Below are 23,465 nucleotides of genomic sequence, written 5' to 3' on the forward strand. Positions count from 1 at the left end.
AGACTCATTATTTCATCAACTAGCTGTCCAAGAATTGATCTCTAGCCAGGAAATTCACTCGTTAACTTAAAATACATAGATATATTTCTGTTTAGTAAATACTTGGACAAAAGACAGTCTTTTGAATACCTTAAGCAATAATGAAAGAATGTTTGAGATGAACTTATCTCTTTCTAAACGCAAAATGTTGCATTACGACCGATTTGTGTCAACCCCTGAAATAATGATAGGGAGTGAAGTACTTGGGTGGGTATACCACTTTACTTGTCCTGAAGGTTCCACCTCAAAGGTCATTGTCTGGTGAAATCACGGTGAGCATTCAGAAAGTTCGGTTGGCTTTTGTTAACTTACTTCATCTGTAGTGTGGGCAACATGTCTCTCTGCCAACCACAAGACGAGTATACCTAGTTGTAGTTCGTTGTGTCCCACTTTATGGTTGTAAAACGTGGTCTTTAATTAGAGGATATTCGTAGGTAAATAGTATCTGATTATAGATACCCTTGAAGCATTGGTTGGGTAAGTTGAGAACACCGGATGAGCAATGTCAAGAATAGATGCAAGATACTAGTTAAGGTTAGTGTATCTTTTCACATGCATTCAGTATAAAATTCTTCTGAAGTTGAAGTTATTGAAATGTGATTAGTACTGATTAGAAATGCAATCCGTGTATAAAGAGTAGTGTTATGAATAAGACATATTCTTCGCAGTCGAAAAATAGTCAGAGCTAGATTGAAAATATTGGGAAATATCGTTAACGTAAAATTTTAGGCGTTCGAAAACCGCACTCACACACCTCGTTTACCACCACGCCAGTATCTTCGTATCGTGCATTGAAAGTGAACGTTATAAAGGTGAAAACAATCTCTTCCGGTCGAAGATGCAACAGTTTATGATAGTGAATGAGGGAGATTAGTAAATCCACATGGTTCGAATCAATACTAAATGGCTTTACAGAGCAAGATTATAAAGCTAAGCATAGATAACAGAAGAATAAATATCACTCATTCAGTCAGATCAGTAAAGTTATCGAAGTAATACAAAATACAATCAGCGACAGTCTTGTCACGTGAAACCAAATGGTTTTTTTAATCATGGAACAGAATGACACGCTTCACTCTAAAATAAAACTGGGTTCCAATAAATGATAGGATTGAACTTCTTGATGTTTCATTTACAGGTTTAAGCGAAGCTTTCGACAGCGTCTAGTGACGAAGCCTTAGAGAAACCCTAGAAAGCCTTGAAATAAGTTTAAGTAATGGATTAAAAGGAATCTTTGAAAAAGAAGATGTAGCGTATATTAAAATGTCTTTACAAAAAGTATTTACAGGCGGAAATACCTGAAGATAATGTTTTGCTATTGTTGTTCAAGTTGTCAAAAGAATATTCCCACTTTTATGATAAAAATATATTAAGAATTATTAAAAGTATGGTAGTTAAGACAATGAACCTTTGTTTAATATAAGAGGCTAAAAGGGTGGAAACTAAAGTGACAGAGAGACATCGTAGTATAACCGAATGATAAAAAAACTGGAAAATGTTTACCCTTTTCTTATGAGTCAGGAGGGGAACTGAAGAGAAAATATTAAAATATTTGAAATCTCAAGATGGAAATATTTACGATCAAAAATATGCTTTCTCTAAGAAGACCAAGATTCGACAGCACCAATAGATCAACGGTTAATTATGAATATACAGGTTTTTATTCTTACTCCTGAGGGTTAAAATGGAACAGCAGAGGTTTCGCAAGAAATATAATTGCCATACTCGATCTGAAGAAGACCTGTTCAATATTTAAAAAATTAAGCTAATGAAACGTAAAGCATAGCTAACCAAATTTCCGTTTTAAATTTCTTGTATTTGGTCTTACATCGTGATATGACAGTAAAAGTATCAAATGGTATCAGTGAGACGGATTAACAAAATTGATTTTTAAAACTGCTTGGGATATTTAAGTACGTTCATTTTTTATTTTTGTTCTACAAATAAACAGACTAATTTATTGTGAAAATTCATTTCGCCAGTAAACCTAACCCCAACTAAACAGTAGAAAAATTAAAGACGACATTGTTGCGGAAAATTCGGTACAAATTAAAAGGAAATGCGCCAAAACGTTTCCTTCGTCATCTACAATAGGAGGACAGTAAGACCTCTTTAGTTTATTCCTGGATGAGAAGTGTCTCAGAATTTGCACCAAATGATCTACATTTCTGCTAAACAAGTACTCGCAATGCAATTTACTGTTAGCTTTTGTTCCTCCAAGGAGACCGACTTTTCTACACAGTCTATCGGATTTAGAAATATGGTAAATGTTTTAAAAGACATATATTCACAGAAATTGTAATCACAATCCACAAGAATACTAGTAATGTTAGGGTGCTAGTAATGTGTTCGCATTGTAAGTTACAAGTATGGCTATTATAAACTTAAACCCGAGAAAAATTTACCTGTGAATGCACGGTTTATGTAAAATTGTTTCCCACTTTAGACAAAATAATAAATCAAACAGACGTTTCGCACGTACACATAGGTCACAAAGGGAAAGTTGGCTGTGATAATTGTGTGCCGATGGGTCATTCACTGAACGATCGACAAACTAGTCCATTTTGCGTTGTGCTAAACGCAGTCCTTCAGACTTCCACAGAAAACGTCGTACCTTAGACTACATCTCAGTAGGAAGCAACAGATTTTAGATAAGTCCTGCTTAATTTAGGCCCGGTGATTCTCAAAAATATTTTACCTGTATGTTTAGAAATGTCAATTTATATTTTATAGCGTACTAAATTGCAAAACAGTTTAATGGATTCTGTTACAGATGATTTAACTAATCTTTAAAAATATGAATCGTGATACGCACCTAAACATTTAATTTATGTGCATTCTTTAGAGCACCTTGCAGATAATTCAAGTCCGCATGGAGATATCAACTGTTATTTTACATTTTTTTTCGAGTTTTACATAAGCATGATAAAGAGAGCATTGTGGTAACGCACTATTTGATTCCGCACATAATATTCAGGGCAATGTTATTGATTGGCAGTGGTAATGAATTCTATCCGGGAATTGAAACAGTGCAATGGATGGTCAATAGCTAAACTATTAGCCCCCAAATGCTCTGGTACGGCCGAGAGTGGGAAGGGCCCGTCCTCTCTCTCGAAATGCTTTCACACGGCCACACATACACAGCCTTTGCCAGAGATATCCTACTCACTACCTCCTTGTGGTGTGGGTGTTGCATACGAAATTGAAAAGAAAAAAGCGAATATCCGGCTCTTTAACTGGGTTGGTGGACACGGAAAGTCCACCTAGGGAAGTTGGAAAACCCTGATTCCAAACCAATGGTGCATATGGGCTTCACGATCCTGATGGAACGAAAGGCGTATGAACCAATTGTTGGTCACTAACTACCATGGGGCTGAATCTCCTTACGTTGCTCCACTGCCTTGTGGATCAGACATTTAGGTCGAAGGCTCCGGGTGTGACCCTCTAAGAAAACTACCTGCTTTGGTCTGGGAACCTGGCTAGTATCACTGCACACACACAAATCAAGTGGCTTGAGTGACGCATATGTTTGTGGTGTCCCCTTGTACCAATATTTACGTGTTCAAGTAATTAAATAAATAAAAACAGCGTTACGCACGGGAAATTTTATTCTGTAGTAGTTTGCAAGCTAGAGATATCATAGCTGCGACACAGACCTCGGTCGACTATGATTCTAAGAAACAAACCATTATCTACATAGTAATTATTTTGACTTTACTTAGCCATGAAAACACAGTGATAGTACTAGGCAGGCTTGGATTAATTATTGATACAGGCAATAATAGATTGATCAAATCGTGATCTTTATTTGACCCTATTGATTTTTTCACTGAAAAACTCGCTTCTGGTGACGTAAGAATACTTATGTGCTTATCAGTTATTCAAAAGATATAAAGTTTTCTTAAGGTGATAGTTTTAGCATTATTGTGGATTGTGATTACAATTTCTGTGAATATATGTCTTTTAAAACATTTACCATATTTCTAAATCCGATAGACTGTGTAGAAAAGTCGGTCTCCTTGGAGGAACAAAAGCTAACAGTAAATTGCATTGCGAGTACTTGTTTAGCAGAAATGTAGATCATTTGGTGCAAATTCTGAGACACTTCTCATCCAGGAATAAACTAAAGAGGTCTTACTGTCCTCCTATTGCAGATGACGAAGGAAACGTTTTGGCGCATTTCCTTTTAATTTGTACCGAATTTTCCGCAACAATGTCGTCTTTAATTTTTCTACTGTTTAGTTGGGGTTAGGTTTACTGGCGAAATGAATTTTCACAATAAATTAGTCTGTTTATTTGTAGAACAAAAATAAAAAATGAACGTACTTAAATATCCCAAGCAGTTTTAAAAATCAATTTTGTTAATCCGTCTCACTGATACCATTTGATACTTTTACTGTCATATCACGATGTAAGACCAAATACAAGAAATTTAAAACGGAAATTTGGTTAGCTATGCTTTACGTTTCATTAGCTTAATTTTTTAAATATTGAACAGGTCTTCTTCAGATCGAGTATGGCAATTATATTTCTTGCGAAACCTCTGCTGTTCCATTTTAACCCTCAGGAGTAAGAATAAAAACCTGTATATTCATAATTAACCGTTGATCTATTGGTGCTGTCGAATCTTGGTCTTCTTAGAGAAAGCATATTTTTGATCGTAAATATTTCCATCTTGAGATTTCAAATATTTTAATATTTTCTCTTCAGTTCCCCTCCTGACTCATAAGAAAAGGGTAAACATTTTCCAGTTTTTTTATCATTCGGTTATACTACGATGTCTCTCTGTCACTTTAGTTTCCACCCTTTTAGCCTCTTATATTAAACAAAGGTTCATTGTCTTAACTACCATACTTTTAATAATTCTTAATATATTTTTATCATAAAAGTGGGAATATTCTTTTGACAACTTGAACAACAATAGCAAAACATTATCTTCAGGTATTTCCGCCTGTAAATACTTTTTGTAAAGACATTTTAATATACGCTACATCTTCCTTTTCAAAGATTCCTTTTAATCCATTACTTAAACTTATTTCAAGGCTTTCTAGGGTTTCTCTAAGGCTTCGTCACTAGACGCTGTCGAAAGCTTCGCTTAAACCTGTAAATGAAACATCAAGAAGTTCAATCCTATCATTTATTGGAACCCAGTTTTATTTTAGAGTGAAGCGTGTCATTCTGTTCCATGATTAAAAAAACCATTTGGTTTCACGTGACAAGACTGTCGCTGATTGTATTTTGTATTACTTCGATAACTTTACTGATCTGACTGAATGAGTGATATTTATTCTTCTGTTATCTATGCTTAGCTTTATAATCTTGCTCTGTAAAGCCATTTAGTATTGATTCGAACCATGTGGATTTACTAATCTCCCTCATTCACTATCATAAACTGTTGCATCTTCGACCGGAAGAGATTGTTTTCACCTTTATAACGTTCACTTTCAATGCACGATACGAAGATACTGGCGTGGTGGTAAACGAGGTGTGTGAGTGCGGTTTTCGAACGCCTAAAATTTTACGTTAACGATATTTCCCAATATTTTCAATCTAGCTCTGACTATTTTTCGACTGCGAAGAATATGTCTTATTCATAACACTACTCTTTATACACGGATTGCATTTCTAATCAGTACTAATCACATTTCAATAACTTCAACTTCAGAAGAATTTTATACTGAATGCATGTGAAAAGATACACTAACCTTAACTAGTATCTTGCATCTATTCTTGACATTGCTCATCCGGTGTTCTCAACTTACCCAACCAATGCTTCAAAGGTATCTATAATCAAATTCTGAGACACTTCTCATCCAGGAATAAACTAAAGAGGTCTTACTGTCCTCCTATTGCAGATGACGAAGGAAACGTTTTGGCGCATTTCCTTTTAATTTGTACCGAATTTTCTGCAACAATGTCGTTTCTGTTTCAACAGTACTCGTTTTTCTGTATATCGTATCGCATATCAAATGCAGTTGCAATGACACCATGGTCATTGATACGTGAAAATATATTCACACTATGACGAGAAAGAATGAAATCGGATTTGCTTTAGATACGCTGAGGACTAATCTTTCTGTGAACAAACGTAAATCTTTATTGTTAACAACGTAGTCAACTTTTGTATCATAACTATACTTCAAAAAACCTTTAGAATAATACACTTAAACCATCATATGATAATAGAAACCTTTTCATCAAATTTGTGATTGAGAGTCCCAAAAGCTTACTGTGCGTAAAATTAGAGTCCATTGAACGTAAGTAGTCACTACGGAAGAACCTCACTAATACTATGTACCGTCATATCCAATAGGCCCGCATCAACTTTTGAAAATATGTTTCATGGGAATTCGAATGTAGATGAATTGAATATGAGGAAATATGTTATCAGCATTGAGTAAGGGCTTTGGTGGATTCAAAAGCCTTTATATGTCTTGGCAGCATCATTGATGAGCACGGTGGATCTGATGCAGATGTGAAGACGCGAATCGGCAAAGCAAGGGCAGCATTTTTACAAGTGAAGAACTTCTAGAACTCAAAACGTTTGTCGACCAACATAAAGATCAGAATTTTCAAAACAAATGTCAAGACAGTTCTACTATATGGGGCAGAGACTTGGAGAACTACGAAAAATGTCATCCGGAAGATGTAAGTTTTATTAATGGTTGTCTACGCAAGATACTTCGGATCCGTTGGTCAGATATTATCAGCAACAACCTATTGTGGGAGAGAACAAACCAGATCCCAGTGGAGGTAGAAATCAGGAAGAAGCGCTGGATGTGGACAGGACATACATTGAGGAAATCATCCGACTGAGTCACAAGGCAAGCCCTCACGTGGAATCTTGAAGGCCAAAGGAGAAGAGGAAAACCGAAGAACACATTACGCCGAGAAATGGAAACAGATTTAAGAATTAACAGCTGGTTAAAACTAGAAAGGAAGGCACAGGACAGAGTGGGTTTGAGAATGCTGGTGGGCGGCCGACGGTCGTTTGAGAGTAACAGGCGTAAGTATATAATTAATTTGTGTCCTAAACTGTTTTTTTATGTTTCTACGATTTTCCTTCATCACATAAGATGGTTAACTGAAATATCTTTGTACATTACCAACGTAGCCTTTAATGACTTGTGGATTTGAGCCTAGTGTTGAGGTAGGTTGCGTTCGCAACCTCGGCACGGCACGTGCCGTGAATATTTGAGGACCAGAGTATGTGAGACAATACAAAAGATGGAATAACAACAGAAAAGAGAGCATATCGGATAAGATCACATTTAGTAATGAGTTCACTCGACACCTGGTTATCACTAGCCTATAACATAAGTATTGTATATATTGGACTGGGCGGCCTTGAGTCATTTGCTTTTGTGCTCAAGGTCGTTTGCTGTCAAGGTTGTCTTGTACTTTGGAAATATGTGACTGACACAGTAGTCTGTTTGACTCACTTAAACTTCATTATCTGTACATAATGCAGCCGTTTATCCATGTGTCTCCAGAAAAGTCCAGGTAGGCTTGAGTCTTAGTAGTCTTTATTTGTCTAGTGAGAGGAATCTTGTTACCAGTGTCATGGGCGCTCTAAGTGATTACATGCCTAGAAATCAGTATCGTACTTGTGGCTCCACAGAACAGGTGTTTAGCGTGAAATTCGAGGGGTTTGGTGCAAGCAGTAAGTTTGATATGTCTCCCAAATTAAACTTCTCAGAATGTAACCTAGCCTACTCTACTGTTCTGTCTCTAGTCACCTGTAAAGGATCATACATATGGGGAATTTCGGTAATTCTCTTCGTTAAACTAACATCTTAGTTTGGTGGTAATGCCACCCTACTGTATTCAGAGAGAAATACATGTACAGTAGACATGAAGCTGCTCCCTACTCCTTCACGTAGGTGTTGTCACATTTAATTAGTCTTGTATTTTAAGATACTGGTGATTCCTTGTTTTCCAGCAGGCCTCTTATGGCTATCTGTGATACTTTCAGGTAAAAACGTAGCTTTCACATCGTATTTAGATGTAGTTGTGCATCTCAGTGGCAGGTGCGGTTTATTTCTTTGTGCGATCGCAAAGTAGTTTTGTCGTATTACTTAGAGTCTAGAGCGCTCTCAGTAGACGCAAATGACAGGTGGGTTCACTCAAATCGGTCTGTTATCTATTAGATTTGTTGTAGTAACACGAACTGATTCAATAACAGTATTCTCAGCACTAACTCTTACAGAGCTCTATACGATTGCATGTAGGTTATTTGTTTTCACAAACGTTTTTAAGATGTTAACTCAACACTTTGGTCAGACAACTTGCCGAAAAATGTACCGTCTTCGCTTGGGGTTCGTTGGCTGGCCTTCGCAGATTCCAAGGTTGGTTCACCTTTTTAACATATATTTACCTCTTTTACCATATATAAAACGTGGTTAGTTTATACCTTCTGTATCGATGGTTTTACGGCTTTATTAGCCGAAGATAGAATGCTATAATTAACGATTGTTTGATTCCTTGTCTACTCACTCGTGGCTAAATATTCCTTGGGGCGGTAGATTAGTAGTTCAATCGTCCGACTTTCAACCATTAAGTCGACCTCCGCTACTCGTACTTCGATTTGGACAACCGAGCAATATCATTAGTCTTTACACAGCTTGACTCATTCTCAAGTACTTATTAAATGAGCTGATTGTTATATTACTACTATTAGTACTTGGACATTCCAAATAAACATAAGCATCCAAACACAATCCACTGGAGTCCATGAGTCAAAGTTGCCACACAGCATAAGAAATCAATTTGCTTCGAAATATGCTAAAGTTAAGGAATAGATACGCAACGAGTTAGCATATCTGTTCCTGACAAGCTTTAAGCTGTGTAGTATTCATAGCCTAACAACTGAATTTCCTCATCTTGTAATCCCAACCGTTAGACTTATAGCTTCTGATGTGATACATAGCTAAAGTTGGCATTTTCATTTGATGACATTATTAGTGTAAAAGTTGTCCTGATTCACTTGGCGTATTCTGTTTAGGCTGTTTAGCCTCCATCTTAGTGTCACTTAATACTTACACGAATATATATATATATATATATGCCCTGGTACGGCCGAGAGTGGGGAGAGTCTGCTCTCCCTCTCGAAATGCTCTCACATGGCCACGCGAATATATAGCCTCTGCCAGGGAAGTCCTACTCACTGCCTTCTCGTGGCGGGGGTATTGTTCACAAAAGTGAGAGGACGAAAAGCGAATGTCCGGCGCTTTAACCGGGTTGGTGGATGTGGAGGATCCACCTAGGGGGATTGGAAAACCCTGATTCCAAACCAATGGTGTATATGGGCTCCAGTATCCTGAAGGAACGAATGGCGCATGAACCAACTGTTGGTCACCGGCTACCATGGGACTGCATCTCCTTACGATGCTCCACTGCCTTGTGGACTAGACCTTTAGGTCAAAGGCTCTGGGTGTGGCCCCCTAAGAAAACCACCTGCTTCAGTCTGGGCACCTGGGCAGTATCACAGCCCTCACACAAATCAAATGAGATTTGTGAGGCGCATATTTATCTGGTGCTTCCTTGTACCAATATTTGTGTTTAAATAAATAAATATATATATACATATAAAACTCACAATTCTGCCATTTTTGTAAGTTATAGGTGCTTTTCGTTTGAAAATCTCTTAATATTCAGTAACGGACACAAAATAACCTTAACAAGTACCTATTATATATCACTATCGCAACTAGCATCTTGGTTATCATTTTTGTTCTTATATGTGGAAATGACAGCTACTGATGTGTATATCATCCCTAGTTATTAATGAGGTGAACAAATTGTTTTGAATACTCAAAATCTATAATTTGTACTTTCTAACGGAAACACATGAACAAGACCTAGTTCCAAGTAATATTTACGGCTTAAATTTTGAAATATTTAGTTGATTATGAATTATTCAGGCCCAAATCCTTCACTTAAGACTTGTTGCTTGGCCTCTATTTGTACATATGTGTGCTGGTTCTAAGCCATACATACTGTTTCAAGTTCATGCCAGTATTTACTCACTCAAACGGAAGTGGGTAAAGGGATATCTATTTATTAACCCGTGAATTACATGTGAACGACCTATTGTGTATAGCTGTTAGTCGTTGATAATAATTGTGATAAAAGCGTTTCAAACGACTACGATTAAGTGACTAATTAAAAGAGCATCTTGCGGCAGAGTAACAATCAGGAATACAAATAATTAATGTAACCGTCACTTACAAAATGTTATGGACCAATACTATGCATATATTTCTTATCGTATAATTACTAAATAACTAAACTATTCATATTCATGTCCCCCTTATTAGCTTTATTTTTACTTATAAACTGTTGTTATATGATTTACCATTCTTGAATTATGCCCTGTCTATTGTTTACTATCTCGCTGTTTCACAGCCACATTTGGCTGAATCTTGTACAAATGTTATTTTCTATTTTATGGTACGATGTGGTCTGTTTGATTGATATATATAAACTCAGTTTATTTGGAATATGATTCATACCGCAGAGGCTGAGATACGTGTTCTGGACTTAACTGGCTGGGCTAGGCAGAAAGTAGGACTAACAAGTACTCTAGACTGCTCGTACAGGTTTCGTGTGTCATTGGTCCGGTCGATAATTGCTGCTCTCTAATTGGCGGTATTATCACGTTATACATAAACAGGGCATCCAGGCGGCCACAAGTTATGACACAAAATTAATGACCTTCAAACTGACTATAAAGTAGACTCATTGACGAACCGTTTATTTAGTAAATCTTGGGATAGGGTGGATATACAAAGTCTGATCGTCAACACAAAACAGATATCCAATAAAAATCAAAGCACTGAACTTAGCAGTGAGATACTTGGCAACATGACCATTAATGTCAAAAACTTCAGTCGATCAAAAACTTACAATGATTATTTGTGAAAAATAAGGGTGTCTCACAGTCGTTGACCACAGCTGTGGCGTTATACAAAGCGTAATTGCAATGGAAAATAATTAATAAACCTCATTTAGACTTGAAGATTTACTGCAAGGAATTCGGAGTATTATGGTGCTACAAAACAGCAAACCGAAGCGTTACCATAGGCTAGTTTCAAGGATGAGCATGACGCTTGTTAAAGAACTAACTAGATAATCTGGCACACTAGAGGCACTTACATAACCTGTGTTTTAAGCATGTATTCAATCCACAGTTCATACTTCGTCAGTTAGACCTTCTACCTAATGCATTACATTCCTTATATAGCCCTTTCTCTTTATCACTCTTTAATTGCAGTATAAAGTCGTGGAATATAACTTATCAAAATTACTTAGCTTACCTTCACTGAATACATACAAAACACTCCCTTTCTCAATAAATATTTAAGACTCACGCTTTACAAGCTTTCTCTGAGTAATTTTTCATTACGCGTTGATTTTCAGCCCGTCTATCAGCATTTGTCCCGATGTGGCGACGCAAGCACAGATGAGTCACAACCTTTAACTACAACAGTATTGAGTATGAATAAGGTAAGGGAACTCCTTCAACTTGATCATAATCGTTTAGTATGTCAAAATATTTCATACTTTTTGATTTTTCAAATATCTTATCACCATATTCAAAGTTCCAGGGGCTGGTAAATTCATCAGAAGTAAACCGACTACACGTGCAGTGTTAAATCTATGTTAAGGGAATGAAAGAATCACTTTAATTAATATTGAATCAATTGGCTTTCTTTTATCTCAGTTGATTCAGTAGTAATAGATGAAATAGATCATGGTTCGATCTTGAACAGGAGTTATATTAAGACCTCTTTAAGGTAATCACTGGTATCAAAGTATTTTAAAAGTGTTCTTGAAATGCCGTAGCACCGTAATACCAACGTGCTTTTTTGCATGTGAAGACGAAATTATTTCCAACTCTGTGGTTGTAGTTTAAAAGAATACATTCATGTAATCAAGATATTTTAGTGATTCATCAAGACTGCTACTGAAATAAAACTGTTAGATGGGAAGGCTAAGCCAAAAATGTCTCTACAATGTTCTGGCTTTGTTTTCATTTTAATATGTTATTTCCTATTGCACTGTTGGCCAGATAGATGAACAAATTATCTAAAATGCATACATTTCAAAACCATTTCGTGCCAAATTTATTGTTTTCAGTTTTATCTACGGTAATGTAACTGAAAGTCAAATATATAAACCCGTACTTTGTAATCGGTAAGCGATGTCGTGAAAGCAAAATATGAGCAATTTAGAAGTACTGTCATATACTGCTGATTAATTTATCTGTCTAACTTGTGTTATCCTCTTTCAAATCACGCGATGACTGAACGAAGTTCTTTATGTAAATATTACAATTTCATTATCAACAGTGCTGGGTAATACATGAAAATGGAATCTTATTGGATGTTCATTTTATCTGTCCTATTGTGATAAATTTATTTCAATTTTTTCACAAATAAATGTATTTAGTCTCTTTTTATAACTTCTCAATTGTACTTTCAAAATTATAAAAGTGAAGAAAGCATTTATTTGATGTCCAACTTATTATTAAGTTGGATGTGAGAAAAATAATACCAGCTAATCAACCTATTGAGGCGCATTTAAGTATGTATCAGAAAATGATTTTTTAAAACATATTCCGTTTTCTGTAGTATCAATAGCGTTAACTTTCGTAATCTAACGTTTGAATTTGTTTAGAGCAAAAATATGTCTGATAATTGTCTGTTATAGTGTGATAAAGCTAATAGCGTTCTTTTAAAATACATGCTGATTATAATGAGTGTTTTACGATTGACGTTGTTGGTATTATGATAGTTTCACATATTATTATTATTATTGTTCTGGTGTTTCTTGTAATTTATTAGGTTCAGCTGTTGCCAGTTCCATATAGTGACCAAAAGGAATAGGTGACTCTAACTAGTTCTAACATTGTAATTGTTAAAACTGTAGTAGATTCCTTTAGATATATGGGGTTGTGTCTTAATCGGTCTGTGTAGAAATTGTATAATAGCGACTGTTTTGCGTTTTGCTGTTTGTTTTTATTTCAACATTGACAAATTGTTGAACATGTGTGATACCTTGCATATTCTTATAGCGTCTTTGGGAAGGGATTTCGGCTTTCGCTACTTCAGTTGTTTCTAGCTCATTGGGTCCGAATCCACCAAATTTGCGATATAATCATCTTGATTCTCAACATCAAGTTTCACAGACAACTTTATCAGATCCATTCCCACAACATGGATCTAGTCCAATTACTTCAGAGGTGAATAACTCATATATATCACCCGGTTACGTAACAATAATTGATTTGCATACATTGAATTGTGAACATGAGACTTTGAGAAAACTTGAAAATGGTACGGCATCAGTTCGTTTGTGTTCTGCTGTTTCAAATCTCTCTGACTCATCAAATCAATATAATCGTACTAATCAAAGAGCTCAGTCATCCTCTCCAAATAATCAGCAGACAAGTATTAAAATGTCAGGAGTGAAATACTTGAATGTTCATGAATTTGGTGGGTCGGGAGCTATTGTCGCTCATTTCATGGTACGTATTTTGTAAACATTATTTTACACATGTCTCAATTGATTACATCATTTCATTTCACCAGTTTATATCATAAATATTAGTATGAAGATTCTCAGTTATGAAACTACCATTATGAGAATCAATCGATCAGAACAAGAAGCTTGTGTAGGTGATATAGTGGTTTAATATCTTACGGATACTTATTATACATCTAAACCAACAGTCGTTTTTTCTATCTATTATTGCAACTGCATGATGATTTCTATCAATGGAAAGTAGTATAATCATCTACTAGACCACTATTTGACAACAGATCACAAAAGCTTTTTTCTAGATTAAAATAATATCATTATTAAGGAACTGGAGGTCCAATTAATGTTGGGTAATTCTTATCCAATCAGCGCTAGTCGACACTTGGAGATGACTCTAGAATCTTATGTAAAAAACTATAAATATTCTAACGTTTTTCTTATTGCGCTTATTACTTTTATCTATCCTTGTTATTCGGAATATGATTTCTTCCCTCTTCAACCGTGTTCTGATTTGGGGACTTGTCGAGTGTATTGGTGTCAAAGAATACTAAGCAATAGGAATAGCTGGGTCTTAATAAGAAAAATTATAACAGTGGCGACGAGGGAAAAGAAAAACACATTTTAGCATGCCGATATCAGATGACCAGCTCAACCGAATACTACTACAACAGCAAGTACAACTTGATGCACAAGTGCGGTTGTTGGAGACCCTGGCGCAACAGTTTAACATCCACTACTGGAGTTCACACGCTACTTCAAGTACTTCTTGTGATGCAGTTGCTAGCAGCGTCCCAGAATTCATCTATGACCCCGAAAGTGGATATACCTTTCTCACGTGGTTCAAGCGTTGGGAAGATACATTTAGAATAGAATTCTGTAAACAAGATGACGCATGGAAGACTCGATTGTTGATGCGTAAGTTGGGAAGTAATAAACATGCACGTTATACTGACCATATTATGCCAAAGTTACCTCGAGAGCTCGGTTTCGAGGAGACAGTAACACATTTGTCAGAGGTATTCGGTGAATCCTCCTCATTGTTCAGTATTCGATATCAGTGTCTAAATTTGGTGAAACTTCAAGCCGATGAACATGGTGCATTAGCGGACGTCATCAACAGTGAGTGTGAACGGTTCAGGTTACGCTCATAGACAGAAGATCAATTTAAATGCCTAATATTCATCAAAGCTCTTCAGTCGCCACAAGATGCTGAGATTATGACTAGACTTTTAACTCGCCTGGATCAAGACCCAAACGTCACACTCGGGACATTGACAGATGAGTGCAGACGGCCACAAAACATTAGATACGACAATCAGTTGATTGAACAGGTAAATCATAATTTGACCTGCATTAGCGTCCATGCTATTACTAGGTTAAAATTTCAGAAGCTGATTAGTACTCTCAACAAACCAAAGACTGCCTGTTGGTTATGCGATGATTAGCATTATGTACGATTCTGTCCATTTAACAAGCATAAATGTCAGGTGTGCAACAGACGTGGACATAAAGAAGGCCACTGTCCACCGAATCGTACGTCCCAGCCCAAGAAGAAGTATAAACGTCCTCGAACTGTGGTGAGATCAGCTGAGTCTAAATATCTTTTTCTGGTAGCCGCCCTTCAAACAGACTATGACATTCGGAGAAAGTATGTTACTATCCAAATAAACGGCATATTATCTTGTCTTCAAATTGACACGGCATCAGATATCACCCTAGTATCCAGAGAAACGTATAACTTTCTGGAAAAGCCGCCAATGAAGCCATCAAAGAAAACGGCTAAGAACGCATCAGGAGGTGTACTAAAACTAGTTGGTGAATTACAATGTGAATTCTCCTACAACGGCACTAACTGTAAAGGAACATCAATCAGTCAGCCAGCGTTTTTCTCCCTATAAATGCATGTTGTTGCTTCAGGACTGACCTGCGCCATTACCTTAACTAAGGATAGTGAGTGAAATAGTCGGATGCGTCGACAACTTCAATTATTTTAAAAGTTTGAGCAGCCCTAATGGGTTGGTGTCTGACGAAGTCTCAGCTTTTACCAACTTACGTCAGCCATAGGCGCTGCACTTACTTAACATTTGTTATTACTCAGTGATCGCTCAATATATATAGTTTTTCTCTTCTCTAATTTCTAAAACACATTTTATTTCGAACTGTTTTTCATTTCAGGCTCATCGTTGGGCTGGTGTTGCGTTCTTAAAGTTTGATCCATCTGGAAGTCTCTTGTTCACCGCGTGTAAGCGGGGTCACTCATTCAATTTATTTCGTATTGCTAATCATCCGTTTGACCAGCGTCAAACTTCTGTACATCACTTATACATTTTGGAACGTGGTAATTTACCATGTGAGGTAATTTGTTTTCATAGTTATTATATCCCTGGTAATTTATATCACGATTTGAGTTTTTAGGATATCCTAAATATCGAGTGTACACTATACCCTCCTTATTTTGCTGATAAAATTATTTCAGAAACCAACTCAATTAGTCCCCACAACGTTGTGAAGAACGAACCACGAAATCATAATACACACTCGGTTTTTGTGTTTTTGATTTAAAGACAAGTTTAGGTTTTGTCCGACTCACAGTTGAGTGACCTCAAAATTTACACTCAATCCAGAAACTACTGTATGGTCTCTTTTCACCGTGATGAAGTGTTTATTTTTTATTGCATTACTTTATTTTATTTATTTATTTAAACACATATATATTGGTACAAAAGGGCACCAGGTACATATGCGCCACACAATATTGCATTACTAATGCTTTAGTTGAAAAAAATCTGGTATATTTTTTCTCTGAATTATTCTCGTGTTATATCTTAGTAAAGATTAAATTATAGGTAACTTCTGAGAACTTTTAATGGACTAATGTTGTATATATATACTTATTGTATAACTATTCGGTAACTAGATTATGTATATCTATATCAATCTTATTATAAACTTTATTTTGACCTGTAGACTATCATGATACGATTTACTATTCTTAAATCATACCCAGTTCATTAGTTACAGTCTCTCACATTCACAGGCACTTTTTGACTTGATCTTGTACAAATGTCATTATTTTATAGTGTGATGTGGTCTGTTTGGCTGGTACATAAACCAAGTATGTTTGAAATAAATGATTCGCATGAAGACTCTAGGCTGCTCATACCGGTCGAACGTCATTGGTTTGGCACAGTGCTAAGATTGAAGTCGTATTCCCATTGGCGAATAAGTCACGTGATAATTAGCCAGGCTTGATTCACATCTGGAGTTACTGTTTTCAATAAATGTAGTCACAATCGTTTCCATAATTTTTATAGAATTAATTAAAAATGACAATCTGATGTTAATTGTACCGTTCAGATCGATATAGTATTGAATATATTTCGTCAAAATAAGCAGCAGAATTTGTTTATATGTATGTTTATGTCTAAATCACAATGATAATAATAATAATACCAATTATCATTATTATTATTGTGATGCTATCGTTCTTAATAAGTGTAATTTGTTACTGTATATCACGATATTCTGTTTATTTTACGTCTCTATCGTCTTTGGTCACAAAAACACATTGTATTCGCGTGTCATTGTTACAGCATAAGTATATTTCTAATAAATTGTCTCATGAAATTTGTCATTAGAAAACCTTTTTTATTTCAATTGTGTTTTCCAACTCTCCTCCTTGTTCATTCGAACCTGTTGTCTACCTCATTCAGAAGTATCTGTTCACATGATTCAATAAATATGGTGTAGTGGGTACTACTCACAAGATTGCTTGTAAGTGATATATAGAGGGATGTGGCCTTGAAGTCGTCATACTCGTCAGACGGATTGAAGAGTTTCAGTACATCGTAAGCAGGGCCTTAGCAGAGCATTTGATGACCAAACGAGGAGACAGTTTGGATTGCAGACCACGCCGCGAAATGCAAATGAATTCTTGTTCATGCACATATACATTCTTGTTTAACATCATGGCAGCTACACCGAATGTAGATCAAGACAATGACTAGAATGCTTGTTTATTAGGAGTAATTACAAAGCGTTTACGAAATACGTATACATAGCTTTCGATCATCCATTTGCATCTCGCGGTGTGTTCTGCGATCCAAGCTGTCTTCTTATTTGGTCACCAAGTGCTCTCCCAAAGCCGTGCATTCGATATACTGAAACTCTTCACTCCGTCTGACGACTGTGATGACTTCGAGGCCACATCCCTCTATATACTGTCTACGAGCAATCTTGTTAGTAGCGTCTGCTACAACTTGATGGATCAACCATATTCTTTATTCTTATCATCTAGGAGAGTCGGAAAATATGGCGTTTGATTCTGTATTTCTTATCATCCACAAAATTCACTAAAACCAATCTACATTCATAAGTACCTTACGTTGAAGTTTTTGAAATCCAAATTTTAAACTAGAATTCTGTCTGAAAAGTGTTTTCTTGGGTCTATTTCTTTGCTATGGCACATACTTTATCATTCTTTCCTCTGCTGACGTATTTCATTCAGTTTGATGTTTATAATGAATTTTTCAGTTCCAATTTAGTTTGCATTATACTGGCAACAAAATTAAGTGCACCTTACTGGTCTGGTCTCAGTCTGTTGTGAACGGTATTTTCAAACGCGAATAAATCTCCGCTGAAACCAAATGGAGTAATGAGTATGTTAATGATGATGGAGAAAGGAATAAGCCCGATTGTTAGACGTTAATATCTTGCAAGAGCGATTACCTTTTAGTTACCATATCCTTCTGTCACCTATTTGTTTAATAACTTCTGATCATGCTTGCTTCTATGTTCAGTATTTTGTATTTATTCTCCTTGTTCTGTTAGGAGAAAAAGATTTCTATTGGACAGTTATCTTCCAATATATGTCAATAAATCGGCCTCGTGAGCAGCATTCTGTTGATTCATTTTGACACTTCAAAACTCATTCGCTTGTCACATTTCTAATCATAACACAAGTGTCCTTAAGCTCCTAACGAGAAGCTACTTTTGTGACATATAAACTATTGTATTTTAACTTAGAATGGTGTTATACTTGCTGCGAGAATTTAAACAATATAAATACAGTCCTATATATGCTTTTGAAAGTATGTCGTCATTTTTGACAATGCACAGCTACTTACTAAGGAAAGTGCTAATATGTAATAATACGCAGTAACAAAATGTGTTCGATTGATAACTAAATGGTCATATAAGTTATCGAGCGAACAGAGATCAAAAGAGAAGACAAATCTCCATCAAAATATCTTTTTCCCTAATGAAATAATATGCTTGAACGCCAAATATAAGATATCATTTAATAAGTAAACAATCTGCCCAATGCTCAATTTATTCAAAACTATCAAATCAAAACTTGGTAATGATACCTACAATTAGAAGATATCCCGACCGTTGCTGCTACCTTGACGTGGTGGTCGGGCTTGCCTATTGTGATGAGTCATTCGAGCTATACTGGCTGGAACAGTCGTTCCTCAAGGTCCTACCATGCCAGGCAGGTCGTTTGAAGAGCGGTGAGACTAAAAGCAGCAAACCCAAGGTCCGAAGGCGAAGTCATACTGCTGACTGTACAGAGTTGTGACAGCAGTAAGGTGTTTCCTTCAGACAACCAGCATGACAGCGATGCTGCCTTCCCACAAGGAGGGGTGGGGTTAGAAAAGGTTGACCCTAAAAATGCACACCTCGCTTTATCCCACGGATATCCATCTCCGTCGGTTATTTTATTTTTATTTATTTAATCACATATATATTGGTACAAAGGGCACCGGATACATATGCGCCACACAAAATAATGAGAATGGGGGGAGAAGGAAGATGTGTATATATAAAGGAAGGAAAAAAAGAAAAGGAGAAGAGTAGTGATAGGGGGAACTGAAATGTACAACCAGAAGAGCTCTCTCAGTTAGGAAACTTATAGCTGCTCTTTATGAAGAGTGTAGAAGGTTACAGCAGGATCGCCACTGGCTTCTGTTCTGAGCCATATCTGATAACGTCTCTAGCCACTGTGTTGCACCATCTCTCGGACCCCAGCCAGGGAGTCGTGAAGGACCAACAGAAGCTAGCCCTTTGCAGCTTTCTTTCATGCCACGACACCATGTCATACACTGACCTCCTCTCCGCTTTTTCCAACCAGTCCCAAAGTCGGCAAATAATGCACGACGTGGAAGCCTCTTGGACGACATTCGTAAAACATGTCCAAGCCACTGAAGTCGGTGTTTCAAGATGGTGACACCAATTGAATTATCGTCTCTGCGCCCGAACATACGATGCCGAACCCCTGCGTTACTAACATGGTGTTGCCACTGAATGTTAGCAATCCTTCGGAGACAACGATGATCGAACACAGAGAGTTGTCTAACATCCTCAACTCGGAGAGGCCAGGTTTCACAAGCATAGAGCAAAACTGCTCTCACCGACGCGTTGTAGATCCGACCTTTTACAGCCAAACTAACATTACGAAGGCGCCAAAGATGGCCCAGATTGGCATAAGCCGCTCTGGCTTTCCTTATACGTGCATCAATCTCATCACTCACGCCCCCACCAGCACTTATATAGCTACCTAGATACACGAACTTCTCAACTACTTCAATCTGCTCACCATCTAGGGTGAGTACAGGATGAGAATCCTGCCAGTCTTGTAGGAGTACCTTGCACTTGGAGGGTGCAAAGCACATGCCGTACCTGCGGACACTGATTGCCAACTGATTAAGTGCGGATTGCATGCCTTGGGCATTATCGCACAGTAAGACAATATCATCCGCATACTCGAGATCGAGAAGTCGTTCTCCAGGCAACATATCCACACCGCCATTACTTACATCCATCAGAGCTGTTTCCAGAATGTCGTCGATGGCAAAGTTGAAGAGGAATGGTGAGATTGGGCAACCCTGCCTAACCCCGCTGCTCGAATGGAACAAGGGAAAAAGGTGGTTGTATGCCCTCACTCTGCCTGAGGTGTTCGTATACAGGGCCTTTAAGATGTTAATGAACTTCTCAGGTACACCCTTCTTCAATAGACAATCCCAGAGAACAGTCCTGTCCAACGAATCGAAGGCAGCCCTGATATCAAGAAACATTACAATTGTTGGCCTGCGATAAGTATGACGGTGTTCTAACATTTGGCGGAGGGTGAAGATGTGATCAATGGATCCTCGACCAGAACGAAAACCAGCCCGCTCCTCGCGAGTCAATCGTTTTCGGGTTTTAAACAGTCAGTCAGTCAGTCAGCGACAACGTAGAACCAGGCACATATATGCGGGGTTTTAAACAACCTACGAAGAATGATAGAAGCCAATAGTTTGGACGCAATCGGAAGTAGACTTATCCCCCGATAGTTGTTACAGGAACAACGTGAACCCTTTTTAAAGATAGGGACGACTATTGACTCATTCCATGATGTTGGGACACTTTTTTGCTCCCAAACCTTTGCAAACAACACAGTCAATTCCTTAGTCAGAAAGTCACCACCATCTTTAAAAAGAGCCGGAGGTAAGTCATCTGGGCCCGGTGATTTGTAACGTTTCAAGAGTTGGAGTTCCTTGCGGACTTCCGCCTCGTTTGGTGGATCAGTCGTCACCGGCCATGGGGGGGCAGGACAGACTGGTTGATGTTGCCGGAGCAGCAGGCCAGTTGAACTGCCCTTCGAAAAATTCCGCCCATCGTCCAAGACGTCGAGAGATGTTAGTGATCGGCATCCCATCATCCTCGTAGATTGTTTCACTCACCCCAGACTTCTTGCTGCCAGTGGCTCGGATGAGTTGGAAGAGCTTCCGGCAGTTACCAGATGCAGCTGCTGCTTCCATCTCATTAGCACGCTCCGACCACCAGGCTTCTCGGTCCTTACGCAAGCTTTGCCCAATTTCATTACGTAACAGCCTTCGTTTGTGGTCAAACTCACGGTCACCCGGAGTAGACCGACGGGCTTCGATCAGTTGTAAGGAGCCAGAAGAAACCCAGTGCTTGTAAGCGGGACGTTTCGCGAAGCCGCAAGCGGCTTTACTCGCCATTTTCATGGCGTTGTGAAGATGCAACCAATGCTCATCTATACTTTTCGGTGGGATGGTAGCTAGCCTAGAAGCTAGCTCTGCTCGATACTTACTTGCAACAGAAGTTGCAGCCAGTTTACTAACATCGATCCGTTGGTGGTGGTCAATCCTTCGGCCACTGAAAAGTAAGGTGAGATTGGCGCAGACCAGGGCATGATCAGACTCCAGATAGGTACTCCAAAAGGAGCGGAAGTCTTGTACACAACCACGCCAGCGGTAGCTGATCGCGATGTGATCAATCTGAGTCCAGGCTTGGGATGCAGAGGGAGGACGCCAGGTGGCACACCGGCGATGACTGTGCCGAAAGTTAGTGCTAGCCAGAAACAGGTTGTGGTCTGTGCACAGTTGCAGCAAACGGTCCCCGTTATCTGTTTTGCGACCAACAAGTCCCCATCGGCCACCTAAACGACTTTCTTCTGTGCCTAGACGCCCGACCTGTGCATTCAAGTCTCCGGCTAATACTACAATATCTGTCGAACACGCTTTCTGGAGAAGAACTGTTAACTGATGGTAAAACTCATCCTTGATTGCATCCGGGCTGCAATCTGTCGGGGCATAGGCGGAGATGACGAAAAGACACCGATTCTCACGCCGATTTCTTCTCACTTTGATGGAACTTTCTAATCTAACAGCACATAACCGACTGTTAATGGGGATCCAATCGATTAGTGCTGCCTCAGCTCTAGCGCTTAGTGCGACACCAACGCCAGCAAGGCCAGACGAAGATGCCACAGGGTCCCCGGATAAGCGCACATGAAACAAGCTTTTCGAGGCGACAGATGGAGAGCGGATTTGTAGTACTTCACTAGAGTCTTGAATACGGGTCTCGGATAGACAACAAACGTCAACATTAAGACCTTCCAAAGACATAGCCAGCCCTATCTGTTGTCTAATCTGCATTAGTGTGCGAACGTTGAAGGAAGCCAGCTTGAACGGCGTACGTGGTTTCAGAAAGACTGCTTCAGTATTCGTAATCGGTGGAAGCATTCACTTTCAACCAGACAGTGACTGGAGATCGTTTAGATAGGACAGATTTTCCACCAAGAGCGAGCTGCTGCATAAGTTGAAAAGTAAGGTTACACAAATTGGGGATAAAAGGGGGTGAATTAGCGATATGGTAAATAATAATAACAACAATAATAATAGTAGTAACGCAAATTGATTTGTTTCTAGTATGAATGAGAATATAATTGTCAGTTTAATGTTCCATTTCATTTATTTGCGAGAGGGCTGTGATACTGCCCCGGTGCCCAAACCGAAGCAGGTGGTTTTCTTAGGGGGCCACACCCCGAGCCTTTGACCTAGAGGTCTAATCCATAAGGCAGTGAAGCATCGTTAGGAGATGCAGTCCCATGGTAGCCGGTGACCAACAGTTGGTTCATTCGCCATTTGTTCCTTCAGGATACGGGAGTCTATGTACACCATTGGTTTGGAATCAGGGTTTTCCAATCCCCCTAGGTGGATCCTTCATATCCACCAACCCGGTTAAAGCGCCGGACATTCGCTTTTCGTCCTCTCACTTTCGTAAAAAACCCTAATGTCACGAGAAGGCAGTGAGTAGGACTTCTCTGGCAGGGGCTATATACGCACGGCCATATGAGAGCATTTCGAGAGGGAGAGCAGACTCTCCCCACTCTCGGCCGTACCAGGGCTTCTGGGGGCTCCGGTGGTAAGGTCCTTTGAAGAACGGAGCTAACATAAAAACTACCCACAAAAAGGTCGTGTGTGACCGACCTCAAGCAGTTGTCCCTTGGGCACTGCAGTCACACCCTCAGGTCATTAAGACCACTTCTAACCTAATTTCCTTTTCAGGTGCCTCTAGAAGAACCCTTCCAC

The 23,465-nt window shown here is 38.4% G+C and overlaps 1 protein-coding gene across 1 annotated transcript in view; it reads left to right on the forward strand.

The window, feature by feature from the left end:
• Positions 1-7,419: 7,419 nt before the first annotated feature.
• Smp_155780 (gtpase activating protein-related) overlaps positions 7,420-23,465 on the forward strand; it is a gene marked incomplete at its 3' end in the record, with an annotated part of 52,380 nt that continues 36,334 nt past the window's right edge. The window contains exons 1-10 of the mRNA XM_018797027.1: positions 7,420-7,542; positions 7,578-7,809; positions 7,840-7,918; positions 7,957-8,013; positions 8,050-8,155; positions 8,190-8,266; positions 8,299-8,387; positions 11,461-11,547; positions 13,118-13,570; positions 15,760-15,939. Of these exons, the coding sequence (XP_018652110.1) occupies positions 7,505-7,542; positions 7,578-7,809; positions 7,840-7,918; positions 7,957-8,013; positions 8,050-8,155; positions 8,190-8,266; positions 8,299-8,387; positions 11,461-11,547; positions 13,118-13,570; positions 15,760-15,939 (1,398 nt within the window). The 5' untranslated portion in view covers positions 7,420-7,504. The remainder of the gene's footprint in view (positions 7,543-7,577; positions 7,810-7,839; positions 7,919-7,956; positions 8,014-8,049; positions 8,156-8,189; positions 8,267-8,298; positions 8,388-11,460; positions 11,548-13,117; positions 13,571-15,759; positions 15,940-23,465) is intronic.

This window comes from Schistosoma mansoni, chromosome 4, assembly GCF_000237925.1.
Source record: "Schistosoma mansoni strain Puerto Rico chromosome 4, complete genome".
Classification (NCBI taxonomy): domain Eukaryota; kingdom Metazoa; phylum Platyhelminthes; class Trematoda; order Strigeidida; family Schistosomatidae; genus Schistosoma; species Schistosoma mansoni.